This window comes from Panicum hallii, chromosome 9, assembly GCF_002211085.1.
Source record: "Panicum hallii strain FIL2 chromosome 9, PHallii_v3.1, whole genome shotgun sequence".
In the NCBI taxonomy this organism is placed as follows: domain Eukaryota; kingdom Viridiplantae; phylum Streptophyta; class Magnoliopsida; order Poales; family Poaceae; genus Panicum; species Panicum hallii.
The window spans coordinates 56,615,384-56,641,136 of NC_038050.1; the positions used below are offsets into that span (position 1 = coordinate 56,615,384).

Genomic DNA, 25,753 nt, shown 5'->3' on the forward strand with positions numbered 1-25,753 from the left:
CTACCCGAGAGCTAAAAGAAGTCTGATTCCTATTAGGATTCCACCGTAATCCTATTAGGACTCATACCCTGTAATCCAATTAGGACTCCTAATCCTACTAGGAATCCTGTCCCCTGGGATATATAAAGGAGGGTAGGGGTACCTGGATAGGTAGAGCAACTAGAAGAGCAATTAGAGCTACCAAGAGGAAGAGATCCAACAGAGAGCCGCCTACAGGCAGCTCAACACCCAAGCGCAGGGTGCAATATTCAACACCCCAAACAGGACGTAGGGTATTACGCTACTCTAGCGGCCCGAACCTGTCTAAATCTGTGTCTTGTGTCCTTGCGTTCACCTTCAAGTTCTAGATCCGGCGATCCCTCACCAAATAATCACCTACCTTAGGGTATCCCTAGGTAGGCTGACGGTAAAAACACCGACAGCTGGCGCCCACCGTGGGGCCGATCGTCATGATCATTGGGCGAATTTGAAGGACTTCTTCATCAACATCAATCTACTCAAGGTGGCGGATTGCTACTTCGTGCATATGCATTGGCGGATCGATTCATCGAGTTCGAGATCGGATCCTTCGACGAACGGCAACATCGACTTCGACTACTCGGCTCGACTTCGCCTCACGCTACAACGTTGATGCGCCGCGGCTGCCAACCTCGATGACCCGGTTCAGCTTCGGCTTGTGCCGCAATATCCGCGCGCAGCAGCGATGAGTTTGACTACTTCGACTCTGCCGACGACTACTTCGACTACTCGTCTCACCTAGAAACTAGTCGAGGGCGAGCATCACAGCAACGACTACATCAACTACTCGTTTTGACTTGAAAACTAGTCGGAATCGACTCTGGCTAGTCGAGCTTCATCAACAAACTGTCACAGCTCCATCAACGAGCTCCACGGCTTCATCAACATTCGTCCACGAATCAAGCTAAGTCACTTATACCTTTTCCGACTTGTTCTTCACAAGATCGGCTACCTTTGGGGGTACACCTCTCGACGGGCATGAAACCCTCGGGGGCTACACCATGATCGACTACTTGTCCGTCTACTACTCTCGATGGGCAATAAAACCCTCCAGAGCTACACTTCGTCGACTACTTTTGCGCACGGCGCATCCTCTTTGTCGCATGACGACCACTTTCTGCTCGTTGTCTCCTCTTAACGGTCGCTAATCTACTCGAGTAGCAAATGTCTTAATCCATGAAGCCTCGAGTCCCCAGTCATGACCTAAGCGACCCGTCCTGTATGAGCGAAGGCAGGAGACCTAAGCGACTCATACATGATATGAGCGAAGGCAAGAGACCTAAGCGACTCGTACATGATATGAGCGAAGGCCATAAGACCTAAGCGACTCGTACATGCTATGGGCGAAGTCTAAACTGGGACCGGGTGAACCTAAAGGGTGGACTGCTTGGGAGATTTAAATGGCCTAAGAAAAAAAAGAGCTCGACACAGCAAATTTTACACCGAATAAATTTTGGTGTCTTTTTCACATTATTACTGAGTACTACTCGGTATCTTTACATTATGCTACATAATGTATGCATTGTCTTTTTTCAGATCGAGTTTCGGCAACAACCCTTCAAGCAGCAAGGCATGCCATCACGGTTCCGCCAGTTCCCAGGCTCGGGGGCTGGACGATGCACAATACTCGACATGGCTCCTTCGGCTTTCTTGGCTCGTAAGCTCGGGGGCTGGACGCCGCAAAATTACTCGAAGATGACTCATATGAAGACTGAGAGTGCAGAAGAAACCTTAAGTCACCACGCGGTTAAATAAACCAGCGGGAGGCGAAGAGTTTCACTGTGCAGAAGGCGAAGAGTAACACCAAAGCCACGATTCTTGGATCCTTTTTCCAAAGTTTAGATTTGGATTCAAGGCTCGGGGGCTGTGGGATACGTGGCATCGACTACTTATTTTTTCGAAAGTACTCGAAGAGTAAGCAAAGAAGACTCAAGACTAATTTGACCCTCAGCCTGATTCTTCGATTCAACCTAAGGCTCGGAGGCTACTCCATATGGAGTGCGATTATTCGTCGCACCTCATACAAAAGAAGGAATTCGGAGCATGAGCACCTCATAACTTCGATGCAGCTAAAAGAGTACTTGAAGAGGAATTTCAAGACGGAGCTTCAAAAGAAGTCGAAGACTACTTCAGAAGTACTCGAAGAGCCTGCAGTACTCAGCTACGAAGAGCTCGGGGGCTTGTCAGGGATAGATCCCCTGGGTACCGCAAGAAAGCTACCTGAGAGCTAAAAGAAGTCTAATTCCTACTAGTATTCCACCGTAATCCTATTAGGACTCATACCCTGTAATCCAATTAGGACTCCTAATCCTACTAGGAATCCTGCCCCCTGGGATATATAAAGGAGGGTAGGGGTACCTGGATAGGTAGAGCAACTAGAAGAGCAATTAGAGCTACCAAGAGAAAGAGATCCAACAGAGAGCCGCCTACAGGCAGCTCAACACCCAAGCGCAGGGCGCAATATTCAACACCCCAAACAGGACGTAGGGTATTACGCTACTCTAGCGGCCCGAACCTGTCTAAATCTGTGTCCTGTGTCCTTGCGTTCACCTTCAAGTTCTAGATCCGGCGATCCCTCACCAAATAATCACCTACCTTAGGGTATCCCTAGGTAGGCCGACGGTAAAAACACCGATAGACTTGGATTCTTTTCTCCAGAAGCCAAAAGCCACGGCACGTCGGAGGGCCTCGGGTTGTTTCGGTGCCAACAGTCTGATGATCACCTCCACTCCGGAGGGGCGCTTCGTGCATTGGGAAGGCATGAGCCTTTCTGATCTACTCGAAGCTGAGGATTGACTTGTGGCACACCTCGAGCCATTGCCTTTCCAGGAGGGCAGGCCGTTAGCCACCACGGCGGAGGAGTCGACTGAACTAGTCGACGCGAGCTTTGATGAGCTCGCCTCTCGCCAGGTGCTGATGGTGGAAGAAGGCGAGCACAATGGCGATTTTCCCATCATCGAATTTGATGTTGTATCTGAAGATGAGGTCACAGCCAACGCCAGCGATGAAAATGACGCCAATCGTGAGGCACGGAGGGCCAGGTACAAAGCCCGCACAATCCGACGGAGGAGGATCGAAGAGCGCAGGCGATCTATGCATCGCGAGCTTGACCCTGAATTCGCCGCCGTAATCGAACGGGGCTTCAAGACTCCGGTGGACAACATCGCCAGGGTTATGGCCATACTCGAGCGCAGTAACAATCCAAATGTGCGTCAAGCACTTCTTTACGCGCAGAGGGCCTGGATCCAGCTGGATCAGCAAAACCCGGCGTCTACCGTCAGGGAGGAGCGCGTCGGCGAGAGCTGGAGCTAGCCTCACAGCCGAACGGCCAGGGGTCGTCCTCGACCTCAGCCCAGCCACAACAACGACAACGCTCGCGGGAGCCAGGCCCTTGGCGGGAGGCAGCAGCCACCTCCAGGGGGTAACCCGCGACAGGCCAATCACCGGCCTTCTCCAGAAGACCTGCGCCAGCACATCAATGAAGGCCGTGATGCCCGGTCCGTGATCGACTCCAGGCGCAGGATTTGCGAGGAAGTCGAGATTGAAGGTACTGACTGCAGCGACCGTTTCCCAGCTTTCTCCGCACGGTTCAGCAGCTACAAGTACCCTGAGGGCTTCAAGCCGATCGGCATCACCAAGTACGATGGCAAGCAAGCTCCCTAGCAATGGCTACGTTGCTACTCCACGGCCATTGAAGTCGCAGGCCAGAAGTACCCGCAGCCTCTTCAGTTGATGGTCGCGGGGCACCTGCAAGTCGAACAAGCGTTCAATACACGAAGCCTGCGACCTAAGCAGTTAGCCGCAGGGAGTCAGACACTTATATGTGCCATCCGCAGGAGTGGTATTGGTGGCCTCGACTTGTTCACCACCGCTAGCGCTGGATTGGAGTTGATGGGGCTTGGGAGGTGGTGGGTCGGGCAGCGTCGCGTCCTCATCCCCGGGGGCTGGCGGCTCAGGGGCTGGAGTAGCCGAGATGGGCTCTGGCTCGTCCAACGCCAAAGCAGACGAAGTCCTAACAAAACAGCATCAAATATATCATCAAACAAGTCAAAAAAGCAGAAGATATATTATGAACAAGGAGCTGCACTTACAGAGAGGATTTCTTTATACCGGACTTCTTCAGTCTCAGTGCTCGTGGTTTTATAACCACGGTACTCATTGCCGGTGGCGGGGTCACACCAGCCGAGGGCGCGGGATGCCCCGGCGAGGTACCCACCACGGTAATGGTCACGACCCCTACAGAAGTAGTCAACGGGTCCGTTCCAGCAGTTTCTGCAGAACTACCTGCTGGAACATCATCCCCAGCAAACGCGCTCCCGACCACCTTTCAGCGCTTGGGGTCGGGAGGAGGAGAAGAAGGACTACAACACAGACAAAGTAAGCATCCAACAAACACAAAACTTGATAATTCTACAAGACGGCGGCCCTATACCTGGTGGGTTCGACTATGTTTTCTTTACACTTGCGCACCACCCGACGACCCCGAGGGACCGATGGCAAGGCTTCCACCAACTCCACGGATGATCCGAGGGAGTTGTTCTTGTTCGCCTTCCCTTCAGTTGCCTTCTCTGCCGGGGGGATCTCGCTTTCAGTTGTCTCACCGCTGGGCAGATCGTCAGACGATTGAGCCTTTTTTGCTTCAGCTGCGGCGCTGGGAAGAAGGTGGTATGGTTGGGGGATGTCGGCTTGTGGTGGATAACTCCGGTACAACGCCGTGTGTCCCTGCAAAAGATTTTCAGTCAGCAGAAGTTTCAGAGCAACAGAAATTTTTTTCAAGTAGTCGAAACCTTACCGGCTCTGGAGGATTTTGTGCTGAGACCAGCTCCGGGACGTAGGGCACCGTGTTCACATCCAGCAATGCCCGCTTGACCCGGATGAGCGTGGCATCTTCAGTCAACTCCTATGCGCACATCCGAGATGGGTCTTCAGCACTCATGTACTCGAAGCCTAGCGTATGGTGTTGCTGCATGGGTTGGATTCGGCGTTTGAAGAATGACAACATTACGAACGCAACGGTCACCCCTAGTTCCTTATGGGCTGCTATGAGAGCTAGCAGCTCATCGACTTGGTCCATGTCCCCCTTGGCGAGCTCGGTGTTCCACTCCGGCCGCAGAACTAGGGGCTTACCAGACCTTTCAGGGAGTTGGGGGGCATGGTTTCTGATGCAGAACCAATGGTTTTTCCATCCGGGGATGTTGGAAGGGAATTTGTAGGAAACATATCTGTCACCGGCCTGTTGCCTAAACTGGATGCCGGCGCCCCCTACAACGGATGGATTTTTGGAGGTAGGTTGCGGTTTTACACGGAAGAGATAGCGGAAAAGATCCCAATGGGGTTCAATTCTAAGGAAAGCTTCACAAAAGTGGATGAAGATGGCAATGTGGCGGATCGAGTTCGGGTTGGGGTGATGGAACTCAAGCCCGTAGAAATAAAGAAGACCACGGAAGAAAGAGCAGGTGGGGAGAGCCAAACCCCGTTCAGAAAAGTGGTAGAATGAGACGATTTCGTCTACATTCTCCATGGGAAGAGATTGGCAGAAAGATGGGCGCTAGTTGACGAGATTTTTTCCCTGAAGCAAACCCTTAGAAACAAGATTTATAAGGTCGTTATTGGAGCACTTACTGTAAGTCACTCCCCAGAAGGCGGTTGCGATTCCTTCCCCTTCCCACCTTTCTCGTTGGATCTCTTGGGCGCCATTCTAGATCTGTTTGCCACGAGCTTCCTCACTCGCATGCGCTAGGGGGCTGCAGAGAAGGGGTGGAGAGATTCGGCTAGCTTGGGGCTTGTCAAAGGGGGTGAAGGCGGAGCACGGATCTGATTGGGGATTCGGAAATTTCTCGGCGGATTGAAGATTGGAAGCACGGATTTTACCCTAGTTTACCGCGGGATTAAATAACCAGCGGCCGGATACAGGTTTACTGTTCCAAAGTTGAAAAATCGTCATAGGGAATATTCAGAAGATGAGGGGTCATTTGGTGGATTTTTAGATAAATTATTCGATTAACCATTTTTTCAGGGTTAATTGTCCCGAAAAAAGGGATTTTTCGAATTCTAAATCTAACTTCCATCATCTGTACCATCACACCAATTATTTCCAAGGAAATATTTTTTCATTGCATGCCACGACCATTGGATCTTTTTTTTCCAAATCTGAGAAGATTTGGATTCAAGGCTCGGGGGGCTGCGGGATACGTGGCATCGACTACTTAATTTTCGAATATATTCGAAGAGTAAGCAAGGAAGATTCAAGACTAATGTGACCCTCAGTCTGATTCTTCGATTCAACCTAAGGCTCGGGGGCTACTCCATATGGAGTGCGATTTTCCATCGCACACCATACCAAAGAAGTAATTCGGGGCATGAGCACCTCATAGCTTCGATGCAGCCAAGGAAGTGCTCGAAGAAGAACTTCAGGACGGAGCTTCAAAAGAAGCCGAAGACTACTTCCGAAGTACTCGAGGAGCCTGCAGTACTCAGCTACGAAGAGCTCGGGGGCTTGTCAGACCTGGGACTACGGGACTATGTACATAACGTAGTTTATACAGGAATAGGGGATATGACATGTCCTATATCTTATCTGTGTTGTATTCTACTCGCATGCGAAGTAGGACTAGCCGATACAGAAGGAAGCTACTCGAGTTGTACTCGAGTACGATTCCTAGGCTAGTGTCGGACTAGAATTCATGTAACCCTGTCCTCCCGGACTAGGATACATAAGGGCGGGTAGGGACCCCCTCAAAACACATCAACACTCAAGGCAATACAAACCACCAAACATGACGTAGGGTATTACGCACATCGCGGCCCGAACCTGTCTAAACTTTGTGTTGCTAGCACCTTCAAGTTCCTGATCTCGGCGTCACCCTAGCTAAAACTTACCACCTTAGGTATATTCCTTGATGGGTAGGCGGTAAAACACCGACGTGCAGTTATCTGCGGCTCAAAATGGTACGAAGATATTTGTTGATAAGAAGCGTAAGACAACTCAGAATCGTATGAAGATGTTTGCTGATAAGAAGCGTACTGACACGGTCTTTCAGGTGGGAGACCAGGTGTTGTTGAAGCTTCAACAACCGCCCGTATCCCAAATTAGCCTATAAGTATTATGGTCCTTTTCGTGTGCTGGAGAAGATTGGCGTTGTGGCATACAAGTTGAATCTGCCAACCTCCAGTCAGATCCATCCTGTGTTTCACATCTCACAGCTTAAGCCGTTCACACCCGATTACACACTGGTATTCGCTCAGCTTCCAAATGTGCAGGATCTCTCTGCTGATGCCTATCTTCTAGAGGCAGTGTTGGAGCAGCGTCTCGTAAAGAAGGGGAATTCGGCAAATACCTCAGGTGCTGATCAAGTGGAGTGAGCTCCCTACATCTTCAGCGACCTGGGAGGACTACTACGTTTTGAAGACCCATTTTCCAAATGCTATTGCTTGGGGTCAAGCAACGTCTGGAGCCGAGGGAGATGTTATGCATGCTGCATAGGCATATTCGCAGACTAGTAGCGTATTATTAGTTTTCCGTAATCAAGTCTATGTAATGGTTAAACTGACGTGTGGGCCAGTGGCCTGTGAGCAGGTGGCTTATAAGCCAAGGTTGTACGGTGAACAAGGCATGAACGAAATTGAGAAACGAAACACGGCAGCGAGAAACCTTTCCTCTGGACCAAGTTATCCTCCTGAGATCCATCTCATGTGTGTGCTCACGTTGGCGGTATTCACCGGCGGCCAAGGGTCATAACAGGTGATGACCTGCATTCTATGTTGGATCACTCGGCAGGTGAGTGGCCTCTGGGGCAAGCGGAGCAGCTTGCAAGAATTGGAATGCAGTGCTCGGAGCTCAGCAGGCAGAAACGCCCTGATCTTCAACGCGATGTGTGGAGGGTGATCAAACCTATGATAAAGGAAGCTCCTGCACCATTGTCACAATCTTTTCGATCCATGTTCAGCGAAAGCAGTAGAGCTGTTACCACGCCATCCTACTTCCTTTGCCCAATCTCTCAGGTGATGCATTCAAAAACTATAAGCTGTTACCTGCCGTCAGATAGCTAACTTTCGGCTATTACCTGTCTTCAGGTTGTCATGAGAGATCCTCAGGTGGTGGCAGCAGATGGCTTCACCTACGAAGCTGATGCTCTTAGACGTTGACTAGATAGTGGACATGGCACATCTCCTATGACAAACAAATCACTTTCAAACCGTGATAGTATGCCTAATCACGCACTGCGTTCAGCCATCCAAGAATTCCTCTGGCAGAACAAGCTGCAAGACCTATTTGCACAGGGATAGCAGCGGGCCATTTTTGGAGTTCTTTTTTGAGGGTCACATTTTTGGAGTTAAGTGTGCCAACAGATACGCCTAATATAAGCAAGTAGTTGAAGATAAGGTATTCATTAGAGTTGACGTGTTGTAAATGCAATATAATTTTTTTATGTGTACATGGCATATAGATATAGATTTCGTTCTATAATTTATTCATGATTTCTTATAAGAAGTAACACAGATAGTGACACTTCATTTCTCAAGCGCAAACTCGATGAGATTTTTTCCTTTGGCGCCTTCTAAATTTTTTTTGGCGAAAACTAGGAAGCGCCAAAGGAAAATTTTTCCCATAAGATCCAGGAGTCGATCATGGGAAAATTCTGGAGTATGGGCTGCTCTAATAGCCCGTATTCTCAAGCAGCCCACAAACTCATATGGCCTGGCCCAGAAGAAGAGAGCTGGAATCTCTACCTCCCAACCTAATCCTCTACCTCTTGAGAGACGTTGGCGCAGTTCCATCGACGGTGGGTGCTTGAGCAGCTCCGGCGAGGCGTGACTTGAAGCCGTTGTGCGGGGAGGGCGAGGGCGTGCCGGCGTCGGTCGCCGAGCGAGCGCCACGCGGAGCGCCACTGTCCGCGACGAGCCGCCGGAGAGGACGAGCGTGGACACTCGGCACGCAGCAGCACGAGCGCCGCCGGCAGCCGTCCGGTGTCGGCCCGCCCGTGATGAACCTCCACCTCCACCTCCAGCACATCACTCTTCGGTAATCTCACGTGAGCTTCCCGTTCTCGATCTATTGTTCCTCTGAATTGATTTCTTTCTTCCCATTTCTTTTCCTCTTTGATTTCATCCTTCCCAATCTGATCCCGAGACTTGTTCTTGATTCCTTGAGGGGTAAATGGCAGCATCGAGCAGTGCTGTGCTAGTGTCATCAAGGCTCCACTGCTGCCTGCTATTTGCCTATGTTGAATTCTACTTCTCATTTCGTGAATTTTATTATGTATTGTTATTTATTTATTCAGAAAAAAATTGCTGAAACGTATCGGCGTATCGAGGTTTTTTGACAAGATGACGTATCCGCGTATCCGATCAGCCCTAGACTGATATGCGTATGTATCCGTGTAACTTTCATGTTCAGCCCTGAGTGCTGACATACAGACGCAGAGGGCGCGCGGGTGGAAAAACCTGAAACTGCTGGGACTGAACTTTGTAATTTCGTTGCTTTTATGAGTCATGAAATTCGGGCATAGCCCACAATGGAAAAAAAAATTGTGTGCACTTTTTTTATCGCTACTGGTTTGGGATAGGGAGGATCACCAACCAATTTACCTGTGTATAGTAATCTAATGGCTCCTCTATTTCTTGATTAGGTTATTCTTCTTTGACGCGCAGGATTGGGTATCCAAGGCACAGTTTTTTTACTCAAGATAACTGGGTATTCATCTGACTCGATGCCCCAAGTGAAGGTTGCCCCTGCGCTGGTGAACGGACTGCTCCCCGCACCTTCATTGTTGAAGCTCAGAGCCCGTAGACTCTACAGTCACGGCCATTTGCACTCAACATCTCGTGTTTCTTGCTCATCAGAGTTCTCGGATAGAGGTTCTGCCAAGGAGTTGGAAGCATCTGAGAACAGTGACGAGACATATGCCGAGAATGCTGCTGACAGGGATGAAGAAGGAGAGTGTTTAGGATGGAGCAAAGAAGAAATCGATGCCATTTCTGCACTCTTCGACCGGCCAATGCGTCAGAGGCCCCTGAAGCCACCAAACCCCGCAAGGCAGCGGGCTCTCCCATTGCCACTACCGCACAAGACGAGGCTGCCTGTCGGTCCCGCGCCCAAGCAGCATGTCCGGCTTGCTGCAAGAGCCGCGCTCTCATCTCGTGCTTCCTTCAGTGATCAGGTGCGCAAGAACCCGGAATTCCTACTTGGGATTGCTCGGGAGATTGCTGGGCTTCCTCCAGAGCATGGTGTCTCCACGGTGCTCAACCGGTGGGCGAGGTTTCTCCGTAAAGGTTCCTTGTCACTTACCATCCGGGAGCTGGGGCACATGGGACTCCCTGAGCGCGCACTGCAAACATTGTGCTGGGCTCAGAGGCAGAAAGCTGTTCCATTGTTCCCTGACGACCGGGTTCTTGCTTCTACCATCGAAGTTTTGGCTCGCTTTGGCCAGCTTAAAGTGGAGTCTGCATTGGAGCAATGCGTCCCCACGGCGAGCCGTGCCGTTCTTGAAGCCATGGTGAGTGGGTTCATGAGGGCAGGGAAGGTAGGCCTTGCGCGCAAACTCCTGGAACTTGCAAGAATCCATAACAGGACACTGCACCCCAGCATCTATGTGAAGCTGATGCTGGAAGCCACCCGGACACCTGAAGGCTATGGGCTTGCCTCGGCATTGGTTGATGAGCTTGGTGAGAGGTCGGACTTGGAGCTTCGCCCGCAGGACTGCACGGCTGTCATGAAAGTCTGCGTAAAGCTTCGACGGTATGCAGCCGTGGAGAGCCTGCTCAGCTGGTTCAGGGAATCCGGTGGGAGTCCCACCTTGGTTATGTACACAACGGTGATCCACAGCCGCTGCCGCGACGGAATGCACCGCGAGGCGCTGTCCCTGGTGTGGGAAATGGAGCAGGCCGGTTGTCTGCTTGACCTGCCAGCCTACCGGGTCATTATCAAGCTGTGTGTGGCGTTGCGCGACCCAGAGAGAGCCCTCCGGTATTTATCAAGGATGAAGGAGGCAGGGTTTGTTCCGACGGGCGACATGTACAATGATCTGATTGAAGGTTATGCAGCGGAGGGGAGGCTGGCCAAGTGCCGGCAGCTGATCAGGGAGGCCGAGTCAGTCGGTTTGAAACTGGACAGGAGGCTGCTCGCACGCTTGTCTGAAACTGGAGATGCCCATTCTTGTTGACTCTCTGAGTGTTGTTGACATGTCACAGAGAGAGTAGAATAGGAACAAGAATACCCACACTGCAGTGCAATACCCACACTTCATCTATAATCTTTGTAGTACAAGAAAGGAGTCGAGCAATTATGTTCCTGTGTTGTTTAGTCCCTCGTGTATTTTTCACTGGTCAATGTTCATTGACAAAATATAATTGGTGATTGCACTGCAGTGCAGTGGGTTAAATCTGAATCTGTGGATGCACGTACATGAACAGATATTTGACTCTTAGTGGTAAATTTGTGGCTTCAAGATTACTTAGTGGTAAATTTGTGCTCATCGCATAATCCAGACAAGATTTTTTTTTGGCACAAATGATGGTCTGATCAAGGAAATGTGCAACCATACTTCTTTAGCCTATTTGTCACAGTAAGAAGGAAAGAAGTGCACTATTCTGTCTCCCTTGGCCATATCTTTCAGTAATCTATGATTTCATGACAACGATGAATGGATGGCTACAATGAGCTTAAGCTGAAATCCTGAAACTGCTAATGCATGCTTGCAAGTTATTCTGCTGACCTTACAATGAACAAATATCGGTCAGTCACTCTCTTGTAAGTTTTTAATCGATACAAGTACTGAACTTCTGAAGTTGCAATCGTGTAGTTTGATGCCAGTAGATTGCTCAAAGCTGCATTTGTGTCCATCTTTGAGTCCTGAGTCTTTTTCGGCGCACATGGTGTGATCTATGCACACAGCATCAGTTGCAACGCAGCAGAAAAACGGGGACAACGGCAAGAAAACTGTTAGATCCAAGAGGAAGAGGGCGGTGTCTGCGCGTTGTGGCCGGAGGCGGGCACAATGCCGCGCCTCCGCCTCCCTCTGGTCCTCCTCCTCCCCATAACCCTCACCATCCTCCTCCTCCTCCTCTTCATGTCTTCCCCACGCCCACGCCCGCCCACGCCGCAGCCGCTCCCCTGCGGCGCCGCGCTCTCGGATGCGGCCGACGGCCGGTGGGTGCCGACTCCGTCCCCCGCGCCGCCACCGCTCTACTCCCCATCCTGCCCCTTCCACCGCAACGCCTGGAACTGCCTCCGCAACGGCCGCCCCCAGCTCGCGGCGCTCTCCTGGGCACCCAACCGCTGCGGCGGCGCTGTCGTCCCGAGGATCAACGCCGTGGGGTTCCTGGCCGCGGCCAGGGGCAGACGGGTCGGGCTCGTGGGGGACTCGCTTTCTGAGAACCTCGTTGTCGCGCTGCTCTGCGCGCTCCGCTCGGCAGACGACGGCGCGCGCAAGTGGAAGCGGCGAGGCGCGTGGCGCGGAGGGTACTTTCCGAGGGAGGACGTCGTCGTCGCCTACCACCGCGCCGTCCTGCTCGCCAAGTACACGTCAGTGAGTGCTCCCTGCTGCTGATAAGGGTTGCTGGTTTGTTTAGTTTTTAACATAGGTGGAAGAGCAATCTTTTTAATGAGATTTGCATGAATTGGTACCTACATAAGAGGTGATAGCATACTTACATTAATACATTGCCTAGGATGCAGAGAGTGTGATTGCGAATTTGTGTGTAAGAGAACACATTGAGAATTTGAGGTTATTTATCTACGTTTGCAATAGTGGTATTATTTATCTACTCCCTCCGTCCTAGCATTGCAGGGTTCAAAATTTGTACTCGAATATGAGGCATCCTAGAACTTTTGGATAAATATTAAAGGAAATCATTTAATTTTTCTTGGCTCTTAGCCGCATACTTACCTTTTCTATTCCTTTCTCCCCTGCTTAATTTTAGGAACAACTTTAATTATGGCTGGCAAACGAAGAGCTCTTGAAGGGTACATGCGTCTTTTGTTCTCTCCCTTAATCTGTCCTAGAATTGTTAGAATGCCTTATATTACAGGGCGGAGGGAGTACATTGCAGTAGCAGTTATATTTTAGACGAGATATTTCTGTTACCTTGGCTTTTTTAGGATACAAACATGCAACTGAAGAGAGTTCTGCGAAATCAGGAACAATTATTGAACAAGTAAAAGGGCAAGACTGCAATGTAGTGCCATTACTCGAGAGTCTGATGCTAGGAGTTAGTAGTACTCCAGAGAGAGAGTTCTGATGGTGATAAATAGAAATACAGATGAGTTGCATTTGTGGTTAGTCTGGAAGGACTTTTCTTGGTTTCAGTATATACATGATGCGTAAGGGACTGAACTCTTATGGTGGTTTTGTTCCCTTGAAGCAACTAGGATGATATATGTTGCAACTATTGTTCTATGCTGCATGGTTAGTGTCTACAGTGATGTCAGCTCTGTAGTTTTGTCTGCTGAATTGTGATTAACTTTGCTATTGCTGTGCTGTACATTTGATATTGCAACGCATGCAAATTGGCATGAAGTGCACTTTGTTGCATAAATAATCTTTATCTATCTCATGGTTGGATGACTAAATTAGGATTATATGTACTGTAACATGAAAGGAGGCAAAGGACATTACTTACCTGCTGCATAAAGTTCGTATTTGTTAAACCTCTGTGACCCGGACATTTGTATTTTTTGTGCCTGTGATTTTTTTTTCTTTTTGAGAAGAAGAGGATTGTAAATTTGTAAATTAAATATAATAAAATCATGAAACTCACTTGGTGTTAACTAATGATACAAAGGTGGCAGCCTGTGGAGAAGTCCAAAGAACTTCAGAAGGATGGAATAAAAGGAACTTACAGAGTGGATATTGACATCCCTGCTGATGATTGGGTAAATGTCACAAAGTTCTATGATGTGCTAATTTTCAACACCGGACACTGGTGAGTTTGTCATTCCCAAACTTGAACTTTTTCTTTTTGCGTACTAGTAAAGTGAAAATACCATTTCTTATTTAGCCGGAGCAATGGGATTGTTCAAATGGTTCTCATGGTAGTACGGTACTGGCCCTCAGCTTCACATGAGGTCATATTAGTCATAAAAGGCTCTTTCTTTAACAAGAACAGCCTTCAGTTATTTCCACTTGCTATTGTCAATTTTCATGAAGAATAAATTTGGTCAAGAACAATACTATCTCATCATTACTATTATTTTAGAGAAAGGTTATAGAAAGCATATAAGTTCTCTTACAACTGACTTTGTTGGGGTTTCCAGCTTACAAAAGAGATCAAGCAGCGATCAAGCTGAACAAAAGCCCGCACAAGCACACGAAGCACTACTGGCCTAACACAGCCACACCAGACACTAGCTTTGCTAGCTGAACTACATAATGTCTTCTTGCAGACTTTCTCTTTGTAGTTTCTGGAACTCTTGTGGACATCTTCCCACTTGGGCAGCTTTTTTCCTCGATTTTCCCCCGCTCAGCAGTTCTGAACGGCACTACTTCTGCAAAAAAGATAGGATTTTGTACAACACTTCATTCGGTGAGTGCAGAAAGCTTTTTCAATGGCCGTTTTTCCTTGTGGTCCAGAGGGACCAAACTAATGGGGCGAATAAGAAAAGTTTCAGATGCTAATACGTCACCCCCAATGTGAGCCAATGCTCATAGAAGTCCTGCATGCTAGATGACACTGTCCCACCTAGTGCTTCGTTGAAGCTAGCCCAAATAAATCTGGCCATGGCACACTGGAAAAGGACACGATCCACATTTTCAGGAACCCAACAAAGAATGCAATTCTTACATTCTTTCCATTTTTCTTTTTCAATGCAACCCCATTTTGAAGTTTGTTCTGGAATGCCTATAGGAAACTTTCAGTTTTAGTGTCAGTTTGTTCGCAGAGCATTTTCTCTCTTGCTGACATCTATGGAAGTCAACATTCTGTGCATTGATCTCGATGTGCATTGCCCAGATTTCAACCATGAAGGTCTATGTCGTCTAGGCGTAACTTCATCATTGCTATTCCTGTTGTAATGTTTTACACATTACTTCCTATCAGGTGGAATACATATAAATTTTCAAAAGAGACTCCCCTGGTTTTCTACAAAGGAGGAAAGCCGATTGAGCCTCCACTTGGCATGCACGATGGACTGAAAGTAGTTCTGAAAAGTATGGCCTCTTACATTGAAAGGGAGGTTCCCGGGAAAACACTGAAGCTGTGGCGCACACAATCACCTAGGCACTTCTATGGAGGCGAGTGGGATCACAATGGCAGCTGTGTATCTGATAGACTCCTTGAAGAGCATGAGGTGCGATTCTGACAGTCAAACTGTTCTGATTCAGGTTACACATTTCAAAATTGTGACTTGTTTATTCTTTCATACAAAATCTTGTGCAGCTCGATTCTTGGTTTGATCCCCGGTTTGGGGGAGTGAACAAAGATGCGAGAATGGTGAATTCAGCAATCCAGGAAGCCCTAGTTGGCACTGATATTCAGTTGCTCAACCTGACTCACATGAGCGAGTTCCGTGCTGACGCCCATCCAGCTATCTGGCTTGGCAAGAAGGACGCGGTGGCTGTCTACGGACAGGACTGCATGCATTGGTGCCTGCCTGGCGTGCCGGACACATGGGTCGACATCTTGGCTGCACAGATCTTGCATTACTTTCTGCAGGGAAAAGGTTGATTGCCTTGCTGAAGTTAGAATCCTTGTTGACATTTTTTTGCCTAACGGAACGAACTGCGCCTTGTAATTTCGAACGGGGGGAGTAGACCCGAATGGAGAATGATGCCAAGGCCCCCATTACGATGTCTCGAAGAGGGGAAATGTCCCGTGGGTGTCATGTCCTGATCGATCTCCTGATCACATCCTCCCCCTCGTAGGAGGTCACTTCGACCACTCAGGAGTACCTGGTCCGGATCCGACTATTGGAGACTCCGGACGGCTAGTGAATGTTCTGTGTTGTACAATTCACAACCTAACTTTTATAGTCTCTGACAAATACGTTTTCCATAATGGCCTGCTGTGATACTTTTTTGTCTCGAATATTATTCCATTTCTTCAAGCCAGTCAATAGATATACTTTTGCTGATGTTTCAGAACCTTGCCCTGTCTCTATGGAAGGTAGGAGTGTTACACTGGTCCGATGATGTCTTAACAAACCAAGCGACTGAAATCATTTTTCGATTGAAGGAACTTAATCGTGGTGTTTTTGGAAAAGTTTACATGCAAAAGGAAAAAAGAACATAAAGAAGAGCAAAAGGAAAGTAACGACAAAGCCGTTAAGCCAGAGCCTCAAGCCATTCTGAGATTTGTGGAAGATAACTTTTCTTTGCTCTGTGGATAATCCATACTTCAATGTGGCAGCTTAAATCCCTGCTATCGGTAATCGTTGTTGATCGAAAATTAGCCATTTTCTGGTCGCCCGAAAAAATCCCAGCTTGACTACTTGTATAATTTTTTTCTCTGAAGCTGCCAGACACAATTATACATGGAGACACTACTCAGCGACGCCTTGCAGCCTTGTCGTCTTCATGTCAAGAGCCAGACAGAACACATGCCAGCCTCGTACAACATTTGTGCCGTCCATGCTGGGGGTGGCCGGTGCACAGGTTCTCCAAATTTCACTCTGGGGCGGCGGCCAGAGTTGTTCTCGTATGCCCTGGCAAGCAGTGTTTTAATCATCAGTTGAGAGGTTTAGCTGCTGGACTCTTAAGACAGATAATAGCAGAGCTAAGTGAAAAGTATGACGGTTAAAATTGCTAAATAGTTTTACCTTTCTTCAAATAACTATAGCGGGTGGAGGCCGGCATCGTTATCATAGGAGGCAATATCGGAAGCAGCCGCATTCCTCTGTGAGGATGCAATCAGGTTGATGGCAGCGGATGGCGATGCGGAAGAGGATTAGACTCCATCATGTACGTAAGATGCATGGGATCTCTAAGAAAACGCTGGAGTTCAGACCAAGGGAGCGCGCCTACATGTTGGAGGGAAGTGGCGTCTGCACGGGTAAGAAGGGTGTCTCGATGCGCTCCTAGTCCCTCGTGAAGGAGAAGGCGATGGGCGCATTAGGTTTTTGATCAATGTAAATGTGCAGTGGGTGTTGAGCAGGACCTCCGCTTGTCCGTAAAGAGGAGGTGGCGGCGCCATCGAACATGGCAACAGAGAAACGACGATATTTGGAAATGGGGGTGGAGGATCGACCGATAAATCGATGAAACTACGCTTGAAGGAAGGATTGTGAAAGATACTATACGGAGCGAGCCGGGACTTGCATCTATAGCCATGCTACATGTTCATCTATGAGCAATGATCACGGAGCAAGTGCTCTCCAGCTTCTGGAAAATCCCGTCTCCAGTTCTCCACACTTGTGTACCTGGAGGCTATTAATTTTATTACCTGATCCAGGACACCAAAACTAAAGTAATTTGTTTTTCTTCTTTCCTTTCCATCTTCTACCTCTCACTTCTAGAAAAAAGGAGATCCATAAACATTAAAGTAAGTGGTTTTTAAAAATAAGGATCTTAGTCTGGATGTTAAAGTCCCTCAAATGGAGCTAAAATGGATCTGGCTCTTTTGGTGGTTTTCAAAAATTAACTTGAATCGAGACTAACATTAATGAGTGGACTCAAATTCATACATTTAATTGATTTACCAAAACTAACTTCATAAACTTGATTCTTTAAAATTTGTTTACTTTATAAGTAAAACATATATTTTTAATTACAAATAGAATCACGATTTTCTCCTAAAAAATATGAATCACGATTATGCTTATACCATCCTATTTTACTAGTATTCTATTGGTATCCCTCAGATCCCAGTAACCAAACCATTGCCCGTGTGGTGCTGAGACAATTTCTTCTTCTCCCAAGGGCTAAGCTGCAAAAATTTCGCTACTCCCCTCTTCCTCCACGCTCCGGTTCACCCCCGCCGTCTCCGGCAGTGCCATCTCGTCGGCGACATGCCCGAAACTGTACTCTACTCTATCGCTCTCGCGCTCTCCCTCTTCCATCAGCCCTCACCTCGCCTCTTACTGACCCTATCTTCACCCCCTCGCAGGCGGCGGAGGCCAACCTCCGCAGGCAACTAGAGCAAACCCTCGCCGCCGACCCCTCCATCCCGCTCCACCACTACAACCTCGTGCGCTTCGTTCTCCATTGTATAAATCTTGCCGTGGTTGTGCACGCTCTTCTCCGTTGCGCCTAATCGCCCGTTGGTTGGGTCCGTGCGTGCAGGGCGTCTTCCTATGGGCCCGCGCGGAGGCGGAGCAGGAGGGCGATGGGGACGAAGCGCGGCGGCTCCGCGCGGCGGCGGCGGAGCATTTCCTCGCCGCAGCCAAGCTGAACCCCAACGATGGCGTCCCCTTCCGCTTCCTCGGCAATCACTACGCGCGTGGCGGCGACACGCAGCGGGCGGCCAAGTGCTACCAGCGCGCGGTGGCACTCAACGCTGACGATGCCGAGGCTGGGGTGTGTGTGGGAATGCTTAATACTCGTATTGTTGTATGCCTTGAATGTGTTCATCCTTTGCTTGTGATAGGGTTCTCATGTGTTCCCCCCCTTTATTTCTGGGGTATGGTGCAGGAGGCTCTCTGTGACTTGCTAGATGTCGAGGGGAAGGAGAGCTTGGAGCTTGCTGTGTGCAAGGAGGCAGCTGGCAAGTCACCTCGCGCATTCTGGGCCTTTCGAAGGCTTGGCTACTTGCAGGTAACTTGTATGACAATTTTCTTGAATGACTATCAATTGAAGTAAGCATGCCAATAGTATGTATAATTAAAGAGGTCCCAACTAGTTGGTATGTTTACAAATGTTATGGCTTCATTCTGGATTGAGTTGGAATCCTGCCATTCCAAATCCGTCCAAGCTAAGCCCAAAGATACGGTGAACTCTGTCTTGCAGTAATCAGTTAGATTGATGGTGGTTATGAAGAAACTGATGAAAACAGTTGAAATTCAACTAAATCCAGCCCCTTCAGTACTTACCTGTAGCAATTTCATCGATTTCTCAGTGATGTTTCCTGCAATTCATACAGAGACACTGTGTTTATATCCTATCCACTATGGCAGTGATATGACCACCCCACAACACCTTTACTGTAATGCTAGTGGATATTAATCGCTAAATTATGTGCCGATGCTTTCGGATTATCTGGGGGAGGAAAGCGAGATTGTGCAGGCTAAAAGGAGTCAGTTGATCAATTGCCATTAGTATATCTTTATTGAGGTTTGATCATGCTGTTCTTGGAAAATTTGAAAGGTCTAGGCTGGCAGTAATATCTCTTAGGATATTCAATTTGTTATATCCACCTTTGATTTTCTTTAAAATGTGATAAACATTTTTTCCATCATACTACTAGTGTTAATATTTTGTTTGTAATATTATTGTTTTGATTGCTTTTTTAGACGTGGGATATATTTGTATCTGTGATAAGGCATCAGAAAATTTACATTTAAGATGTATTGACATGAGTTGGTGAAAGGTTAGGTTCATCAGAGGAAATGGTCAGATGCCATACAAAGCCTTCAGCATGCAATACGAGGTTACCCAACATGTGCAGATTTATGGGAGGTGGGTGTTGTTTTCCTCTGTCAGTTTCCTCTTGTCAAAATTTCTTTGCTCCAATTGATGTGTGGCGTGTTTTCAAATTATCACTTATCGAATTAAAACATTCCCTATCATGGCAACAGGCACTTGGTTTGGCATACCACCGTTTGGGCATGTTCACTGCAGCAGTAAAGGTTTGCTGCTAATAAATGTTGCAGTGTGCTGTATTGAGCCTTCTGAATATGCTTAATTCAGTTTTTGCCGGCAGTCATATGGACGAGCTATTGAACTTGATAGTTCCAGGGTCTTTGCGTTGATAGAAAGTGGAAACATCCAGCTAATGCTTGGCTATTTCAGAAAGGTAGGAAGTTTGTGTCTGCATTTTCAAATGGCTATTGTTCAGCTGGTACACATGATTTTATTAGCAAATGCTATAATAATGTATCCATTCGAAATCTATGCATCCTAACCTTTAATTTCTTGCAAAATACACAACACCAGGGAGTTGAACAGTTTCGTTCTGCTTTGGAAATGGCTCCACATAACCATTCAGCATATTTTGGACTTGCTTCTGCATTGCTTGCATGGTCAAGGAATTGTGTAACTACTGGGGCCTTTGGCTGGGCTGCTAGCCTGCTGAAGGTATTTCGATTTGATACTAGTTTTTTAAATAGTATTAAGTAGACCACAGCTGTATGGTTTCATCATATAGTTTTTTTTAATTATATTACAGGAAGCATCTGAAGCTGCCAAAATTTGTGCTTCATTGACTGGAAATCTTTCATGTGTTTGGAAATTGCATGGAGATGTTCAGGTACTTGACTTTTCATCATTAACTCATCGTTTAAGTTTGCTTGGCATCTCATATTCTGAATTATTTATTCTACTGTATACCTTGCCTGCTCTGTGTCAGCTTGCACTTGCGAGGTGCTTTCCATGGGTGGATGAGAAGATCAAGAGGGGTGTAGATACACAGATGTTCAAAGATTCTGTTCAGGAGTGGAGAAATGCAATTCTGTCAGCGGCAAATGGTGCAAAACTCTCATATCAACGGGCTTTGCATCTTACACCCTGGGAAGCTAATGTTCACAATGATGCTGCTATTTGTCTTGATCTAATATATTCCATGGATGACAATAACAGACACGACCCCAATGTTTGGTAAACTTCTTTGTTGCTAAGGCTAATACCATGTTACTTTACAGCTGGTCTCATAAGAGCTGTCTGGTACTATTGTATTTTTCTTTTATGTGCAATAGGGAGCTTTCAGAGAAAATGTCACTTGGTGCCTTGATACTGGAACCAGTTAATAAGGATTTCTGGGTTACATTGGGTTCCATGTCAAGTGATCTGGCTTTGAAGCAGCATTCTTTCATTAGGGCACTTCATCTTGATATGTCTCTTTCTGAAGCTTGGGCATACCTTGGAAAGGTACTGCTGTTAAAGCAACAGCTGATTGATTTTGCTACTAGCAGGGGGTAACTAATAGTTTGACATTCAGATTTACAGGCAATCAGGTGATAAACAATTGGCTAAAGAAGCATTTGATCGAGCTCGAAGCATTGATCCTTCGTTGGCCTTGCCGTGGGCAGGAATGTCGGCGGAAAATTATCACCAATCTGGGTACCCTTCCCCCCTCATTTATGAAAAGATTTTATACTGCGCTCTCCATATTTTTATTATCTCAAAGCTTATTTTTCTATTTGATGTGATTTTAAAGGGGCAGTACAGTAAATGAATCTTTTGAAAGCTGCTTGAGAGCTGCACAGATCCTACCTGTAAGTAAAGTTTACCATCATCAATGTTTTCACTTCTCAGCAAAATGATTTTCTATTTTTTCTTCACTTAAAGCTATATTTGATTTCATTCTTTTATGTTATTGCACCAGCTGCCAGAGTTCCAGATTGGCCTTGGAACAATTGCTGCCCGTACTGGTAATCTTCTTTCACCTCAGGTATGCATCCAAATTTATCTTGTGCTTTGAAGCTTCCAAATTAAATACTGAGCATGTCATGCTTGAAACAAATTCTGTTTTTGGCAACAATTGATTCATCCTGGTGGCAGTTCCCACTTGATCTTCATTTGTAAATTCTACATTATTTAGCCTCTTGACACTAGAGCTACATGTTGATTCCCTGAGTTATGTGATACCTTAGTGGCATTTGGGTACTTATCGAACCGCACTGCGATTAACATATCAATTTCTTTACGCCTGGTGCCATTATGTAGGTGTTGATGGCTGTAAGGCAGGCTGTTCATCGAGCACCTCATTACCCAGAGTCTCACAATATAAATGGCTTGGTTTCTGAAGTGCGATCAGATTTTCAGTCTGCAATCAGATTTTACCAACAAGCGAGATCTGCTTTAGGCATGATGAACAATTCCAAGTCAGACAATAAATATGTTTTTGCTGATGTTTCAGTGAACCTTGCCCGGTCACTATACAAGGTAACTGTGCTATGCTGTTACTGTCTGATGAAGTTAAACTTACCAAGGAGCTAAAACCATGGTGTTTTGCATGGTACTTCTGGATGCGGATTGATTGGGTATGCCTTTTTGTTGTCCATATGCACTCTAACCATAGCACTAACTGCAGGCTGGTCTTGCAACTGATGCAGTGCGGGAATGTGAAGAGTTGAGATCCCAAGGTATTGCTTTTATTTTCCTTCCGGCAGTGGAAGGATTCCATCCCTAATTTCTCTGAGTTGGCCTTGTAGCATGAACAATATATCCTTATAAGATAGTTTCATGGTATACAATGTATAAACTAACAAGTAGTCCCAAAATTTCTAGGGCTGCTGAGCATGGATGGATTGCAGATATATGCTCTTGCATTGTGGAAAACTGGACGAAGTGAGGAAGCTCTTTCTGTATCTAGAAACTTGGCTGAAAATTTATCTGGCATGAAGCCAGAGAGTGCAAGTGTGGCTTTGGGATTCATTTGCACATTGACATATGCAATTTCTGGGAAGGATTCAGCAGCTGCAGTCATTCATAAGCTTCCTGGCCAACTCAATTACAGCTCGCAGTTGAAATTTATTATTTCTGCATTGGATGCTTTGCATCCAAACAAGCGTTTGCAGTTGCCTCAGTTGAGTATGCCTCCTAGGCTTACATCTTATGAAGTGATGAGTGAAGTCCACTCGAATATTGCTCTTGGGAAGGCAGTACGTATCCTAAATTCTGTCATTCTATATTTCTATGGAAAAAATAGTTTATTTTGGATATATGCATGGCATACTAATATAAATAAAAAATGTCCTTGCAGATTGAGGGGGAAATGGACAAGCCTTTGAGGGTTGATGCTAGCTTGTCTTACCTGAAAAAGGTTCTGCACATGTACCCTGACTGCAGTTTAGTGAGGTAATGTTCTTTCTTGGAATGGTCCTATCAGGTGTTCAAAAAGGTACTGAACTTGATATTACTCTCTTTGCTACATGCTGCAGAAACCAACTTGGATCTCTGCTCCTGTGGAGTGGAGATTGGATGGCTTCTCATAAAGCAATAAGGGTTACTTCTCTGACACATGGTCACACATCCAGTATGGGCCTAAGATCTGCACATCAAATTCAAGCATCTGCAATGGTTTGTTGCTATGCTACCTGCACCTCTTATCCAAAGTTCTCTTTCCCAACATGTGAACACCAGTACTTAAGTGGACATGATGAAATACACCACTTGCAAAGGTACATCTTCTCCTTGCTACATTGATGACACGGTATGTCTTTGGTAGGTCAGCTAACTGTGTATTTTAACCCCTCTGAAGGTGGGTTCATCGTGAACCATGGAACCAAGATGCACGTTACCTGCTTGTCCTTGCTATTTTCCAAAAAGCACGTGAAGAGAAGTACCCCAAACATATGTGTATCATTTTGAAGAGGCTCATCATGCAAGTGCTATCCAACGCTAGCAATTCACATGAGAACAAAGTTGTGCAGTATGAGGTGTTCTTGCTTCTTCTTTTATCTTCAGAGATCTGTTTGCAATCTTTAGACTATGAAAATTGCATTGCTCAAGCTAAAGAAGCTCTAAGAATGACTGCCTCTAGGTGTGTTGATACTTTCTTTGCACACTTCCAACTCTGTCGGGCCTATGCTGTGAAAGGGGATCTTTTGAACTCCAGGAATGAGTACATGAACTGCTTGAAAAAACATGCGAATACTGAGATGGGTTGGGTAATGCTGAAGCACCTTGAATCTGCATGTTCATTGGAGACCTCTTCTGATGAAATATATAAAAATCTTTGTGAGTGCATTGAAAGGAATGGCAGTGACCTGTCAAAATGGACGTCTCTTTTCAATCTAGTCTCTGCTCAGTGCTTTATAGGGGATGAAAACTTTGCAAGCGCTGAAGAAGCTCTTGCTCAGGCATGTGCTGAAGGAGATCCGGATAGCTGCATCTTATTCCTCAATGGTAAGCTGCTTTCTTCTCTTATAGCTCATTTGAATCTAACTTGTTCTCCAATACCTCTTTTGTTTATTATATGCAGTTGCTGTGAACTTGGTTATGTTGTCTAGCTTTCTATCTAGTCAACAAACTTTCTGCTAATCTTATACCGTGTTGATACTATGTGCTTTACCTGGCGATTTGTGCACTGCCCATTTACTGGTACAAACTGTTAGGTTATGCAGATAATGAATAAGGAAAAAAATGTGCTTTGCTGTTACATTTCTTGGCAATTAATTCTGGAATCGAATGGAGCCAATCTGTAGGGACGTGAAGTTCATCTTTCTAATTTGTTCTTATATTTCCCTGTATGGTCGATGCTAGTCCAGAATATGGCCTGAGTAATTGCTTGGTAGTTTTGTTTCATGTTTTTGATTATGTACTGAATGAAACATCACTGTGATAGGTGCGACCTGTATGGAAATTGCCCGGAGGTTTGCAGCTCCTCAGTTTATATCCCGTGCAGCTCCCAGCCTCAGAAAGGCCCAGCAGAAATCACATGCTTCGTTACCTCTGGTGTCACTTCTACTGGCACAAGCCGAGGGCAGCCTTGGCTCCAAAACCAAGTGGGAGAAGAACCTTCGCCTGGAATGGTTCTCATGGCTCCCAGGTACGAAACTGAAGCAAGCTTCAGACAGAAGAACACTCCTCGTTTTACAGTCATCTGTTTGGTTTCTGGCATGTGATCCCAGTTGCTTAAAGGTCTTTTTTTTTGGTTGCCGCAGAACTGCGGCCTGCGGAGGTGTACTTCCAAATGCACCTGCTGGCGAGGCAGTCGGCCGCGGCGGCTTCCCAGCAGAACCAGCTGGTGGAGACGATGCAGAGCCCAGAGAGCTGGCTGCTTCGGGCGATTCACCTGAACCCGTCCTGCTCCCGGTACTGGAAGGCTCTGCTGCAGCTTATGGACGCGTAACCTTTTGTCTCTGAAAGTGTTTTGTCATGCACGATCGAGCCGCCGGCGTGTTGTTGTAAGATGTAGCCCATAGATTGGCTGGGATTGGTGACGACCAATGTGCACTTGCATGTTGCTCTGGGATGCTTGGATACTAGTCCTGGAGCTTGTAGGATTGGACCGTTGTTTTTTTTTTCAGTGCTGTAAGTCTTTAACCACCAACACAAAGGTATCTCAAAAAGTGCCAACTCAACTCAATAGCATTTTGTTTGTGGCAGGACAACTACAACTAGCTATAACAGATAGTCTATTCACATCTTTTGATATGCATGCAGACATGCAGTTAATAAGGCTCTACTATGAAGATTATTTAGGGCCTCTCAAAGAGGGCTCCAGCTTCAAGCTTCAAGCTTCTTCCGCGGCTTCTGCTAGAGCCCTACCAAACAGGGTGGAGTCAAACGGCTTCGGCGGAGAAGCCCCACGATTTCGCTCTCTAGAGCTATATGGTGGAGGAGGAGCTAAAAAAACTTGCTCTCTGCAACTCCCCCCTAACTTACCTTTTTGGCCTCCGTGTGGTGCGAGCAGGAGGCATGCACAGAGGCGGCCACCGGCGCGAGCTTGAGGCGGAGGTGGTGGTTGGCGGCGCGTGCTCGAGGTAGAGGCTCGAGGTGGAGGCCTGAGGCGGGGGCGCAAGTTGACGGGGTTGGCGGTACGAGCTAGAGGCGGAAAATGGGGGCGGCGGCGCAAGCAAGAGGCGCGATTGGGCGGCCCATGCGGGAAGAAGAGACAAGGAGAGATAATAGAAGGAAAGAAAATAAGAAAGAAAAGAAATAGAAAGAGAAATAAAAAATAGGAAAGAATAAAGGTATTACGA

At 47.0% G+C, this 25,753-nt stretch overlaps 3 protein-coding genes across 9 annotated transcripts; all 3 read left to right on the forward strand.

Annotated features, from left to right (window-relative positions):
• The first annotated feature begins 8,753 nt into the window (after nucleotides 1–8,753).
• Nucleotides 8,754–11,474, forward strand: LOC112875414 (pentatricopeptide repeat-containing protein At2g01860). Of its 4 annotated transcripts, none has more exons than XM_025939256.1 (2): nucleotides 8,754–9,050; nucleotides 9,648–11,474. In XM_025939256.1, exon 2 carries the CDS (start codon nucleotides 9,729–9,731, stop codon nucleotides 11,178–11,180), a length of 1,452 nt encoding a protein of 483 aa, XP_025795041.1. In that variant the 5' UTR covers nucleotides 8,754–9,050; nucleotides 9,648–9,728; the 3' UTR covers nucleotides 11,181–11,474. The 4 variants fall into 4 exon arrangements, with proteins under 4 accessions (XP_025795041.1, XP_025795043.1, XP_025795040.1 ...); XM_025939258.1 differs by having other exon boundaries at nucleotides 9,670–11,474; XM_025939255.1 differs by having other exon boundaries at nucleotides 8,754–9,040.
• Nucleotides 11,475–11,848: 374 nt separating this feature from the next.
• Nucleotides 11,849–16,060, forward strand: LOC112875415 (protein trichome birefringence-like 12). Of its 2 annotated transcripts, none has more exons than XM_025939260.1 (4): nucleotides 11,849–12,545; nucleotides 13,808–13,941; nucleotides 15,055–15,304; nucleotides 15,394–16,060. In XM_025939260.1, the coding sequence occupies exons 1-4, from the start codon at nucleotides 12,015–12,017 to the stop codon at nucleotides 15,679–15,681; spliced, it is 1,203 nt and encodes a 400-aa protein (XP_025795045.1). In that variant the 5' UTR covers nucleotides 11,849–12,014; the 3' UTR covers nucleotides 15,682–16,060. The 2 variants fall into 2 exon arrangements, with proteins under 2 accessions (XP_025795045.1, XP_025795044.1); XM_025939259.1 differs by having other exon boundaries at nucleotides 11,862–12,541; nucleotides 13,801–13,941.
• A 1,766-nt stretch (nucleotides 16,061–17,826) lies between these two features.
• Nucleotides 17,827–25,205, forward strand: LOC112875053 (tetratricopeptide repeat protein SKI3). 3 transcript variants are annotated; one of them, XM_025938737.1, is made up of 22 exons: nucleotides 17,827–17,971; nucleotides 18,058–18,138; nucleotides 18,234–18,467; nucleotides 18,582–18,704; nucleotides 19,482–19,565; nucleotides 19,685–19,735; nucleotides 19,810–19,902; nucleotides 20,043–20,183; nucleotides 20,275–20,355; nucleotides 20,455–20,702; nucleotides 20,801–20,972; nucleotides 21,043–21,164; nucleotides 21,268–21,319; nucleotides 21,430–21,495; nucleotides 21,771–21,989; nucleotides 22,138–22,189; nucleotides 22,335–22,708; nucleotides 22,810–22,904; nucleotides 22,988–23,227; nucleotides 23,308–23,954; nucleotides 24,394–24,597; nucleotides 24,713–25,205. In XM_025938737.1, the coding sequence occupies exons 1-22, from the start codon at nucleotides 17,960–17,962 to the stop codon at nucleotides 24,898–24,900; spliced, it is 3,579 nt and encodes a 1,192-aa protein (XP_025794522.1). In that variant the 5' UTR covers nucleotides 17,827–17,959; the 3' UTR covers nucleotides 24,901–25,205. The 3 variants fall into 3 exon arrangements, with proteins under 3 accessions (XP_025794522.1, XP_025794520.1, XP_025794523.1); XM_025938735.1 differs by having other exon boundaries at nucleotides 17,829–17,971; nucleotides 21,262–21,319; XM_025938738.1 differs by lacking the exons at nucleotides 17,827–17,971; nucleotides 18,058–18,138; nucleotides 18,234–18,467; nucleotides 18,582–18,704; nucleotides 19,482–19,565 and having other exon boundaries at nucleotides 19,707–19,735; nucleotides 19,797–19,902; nucleotides 21,262–21,319.
• Nucleotides 25,206–25,753: the final 548 nt, after the last annotated feature.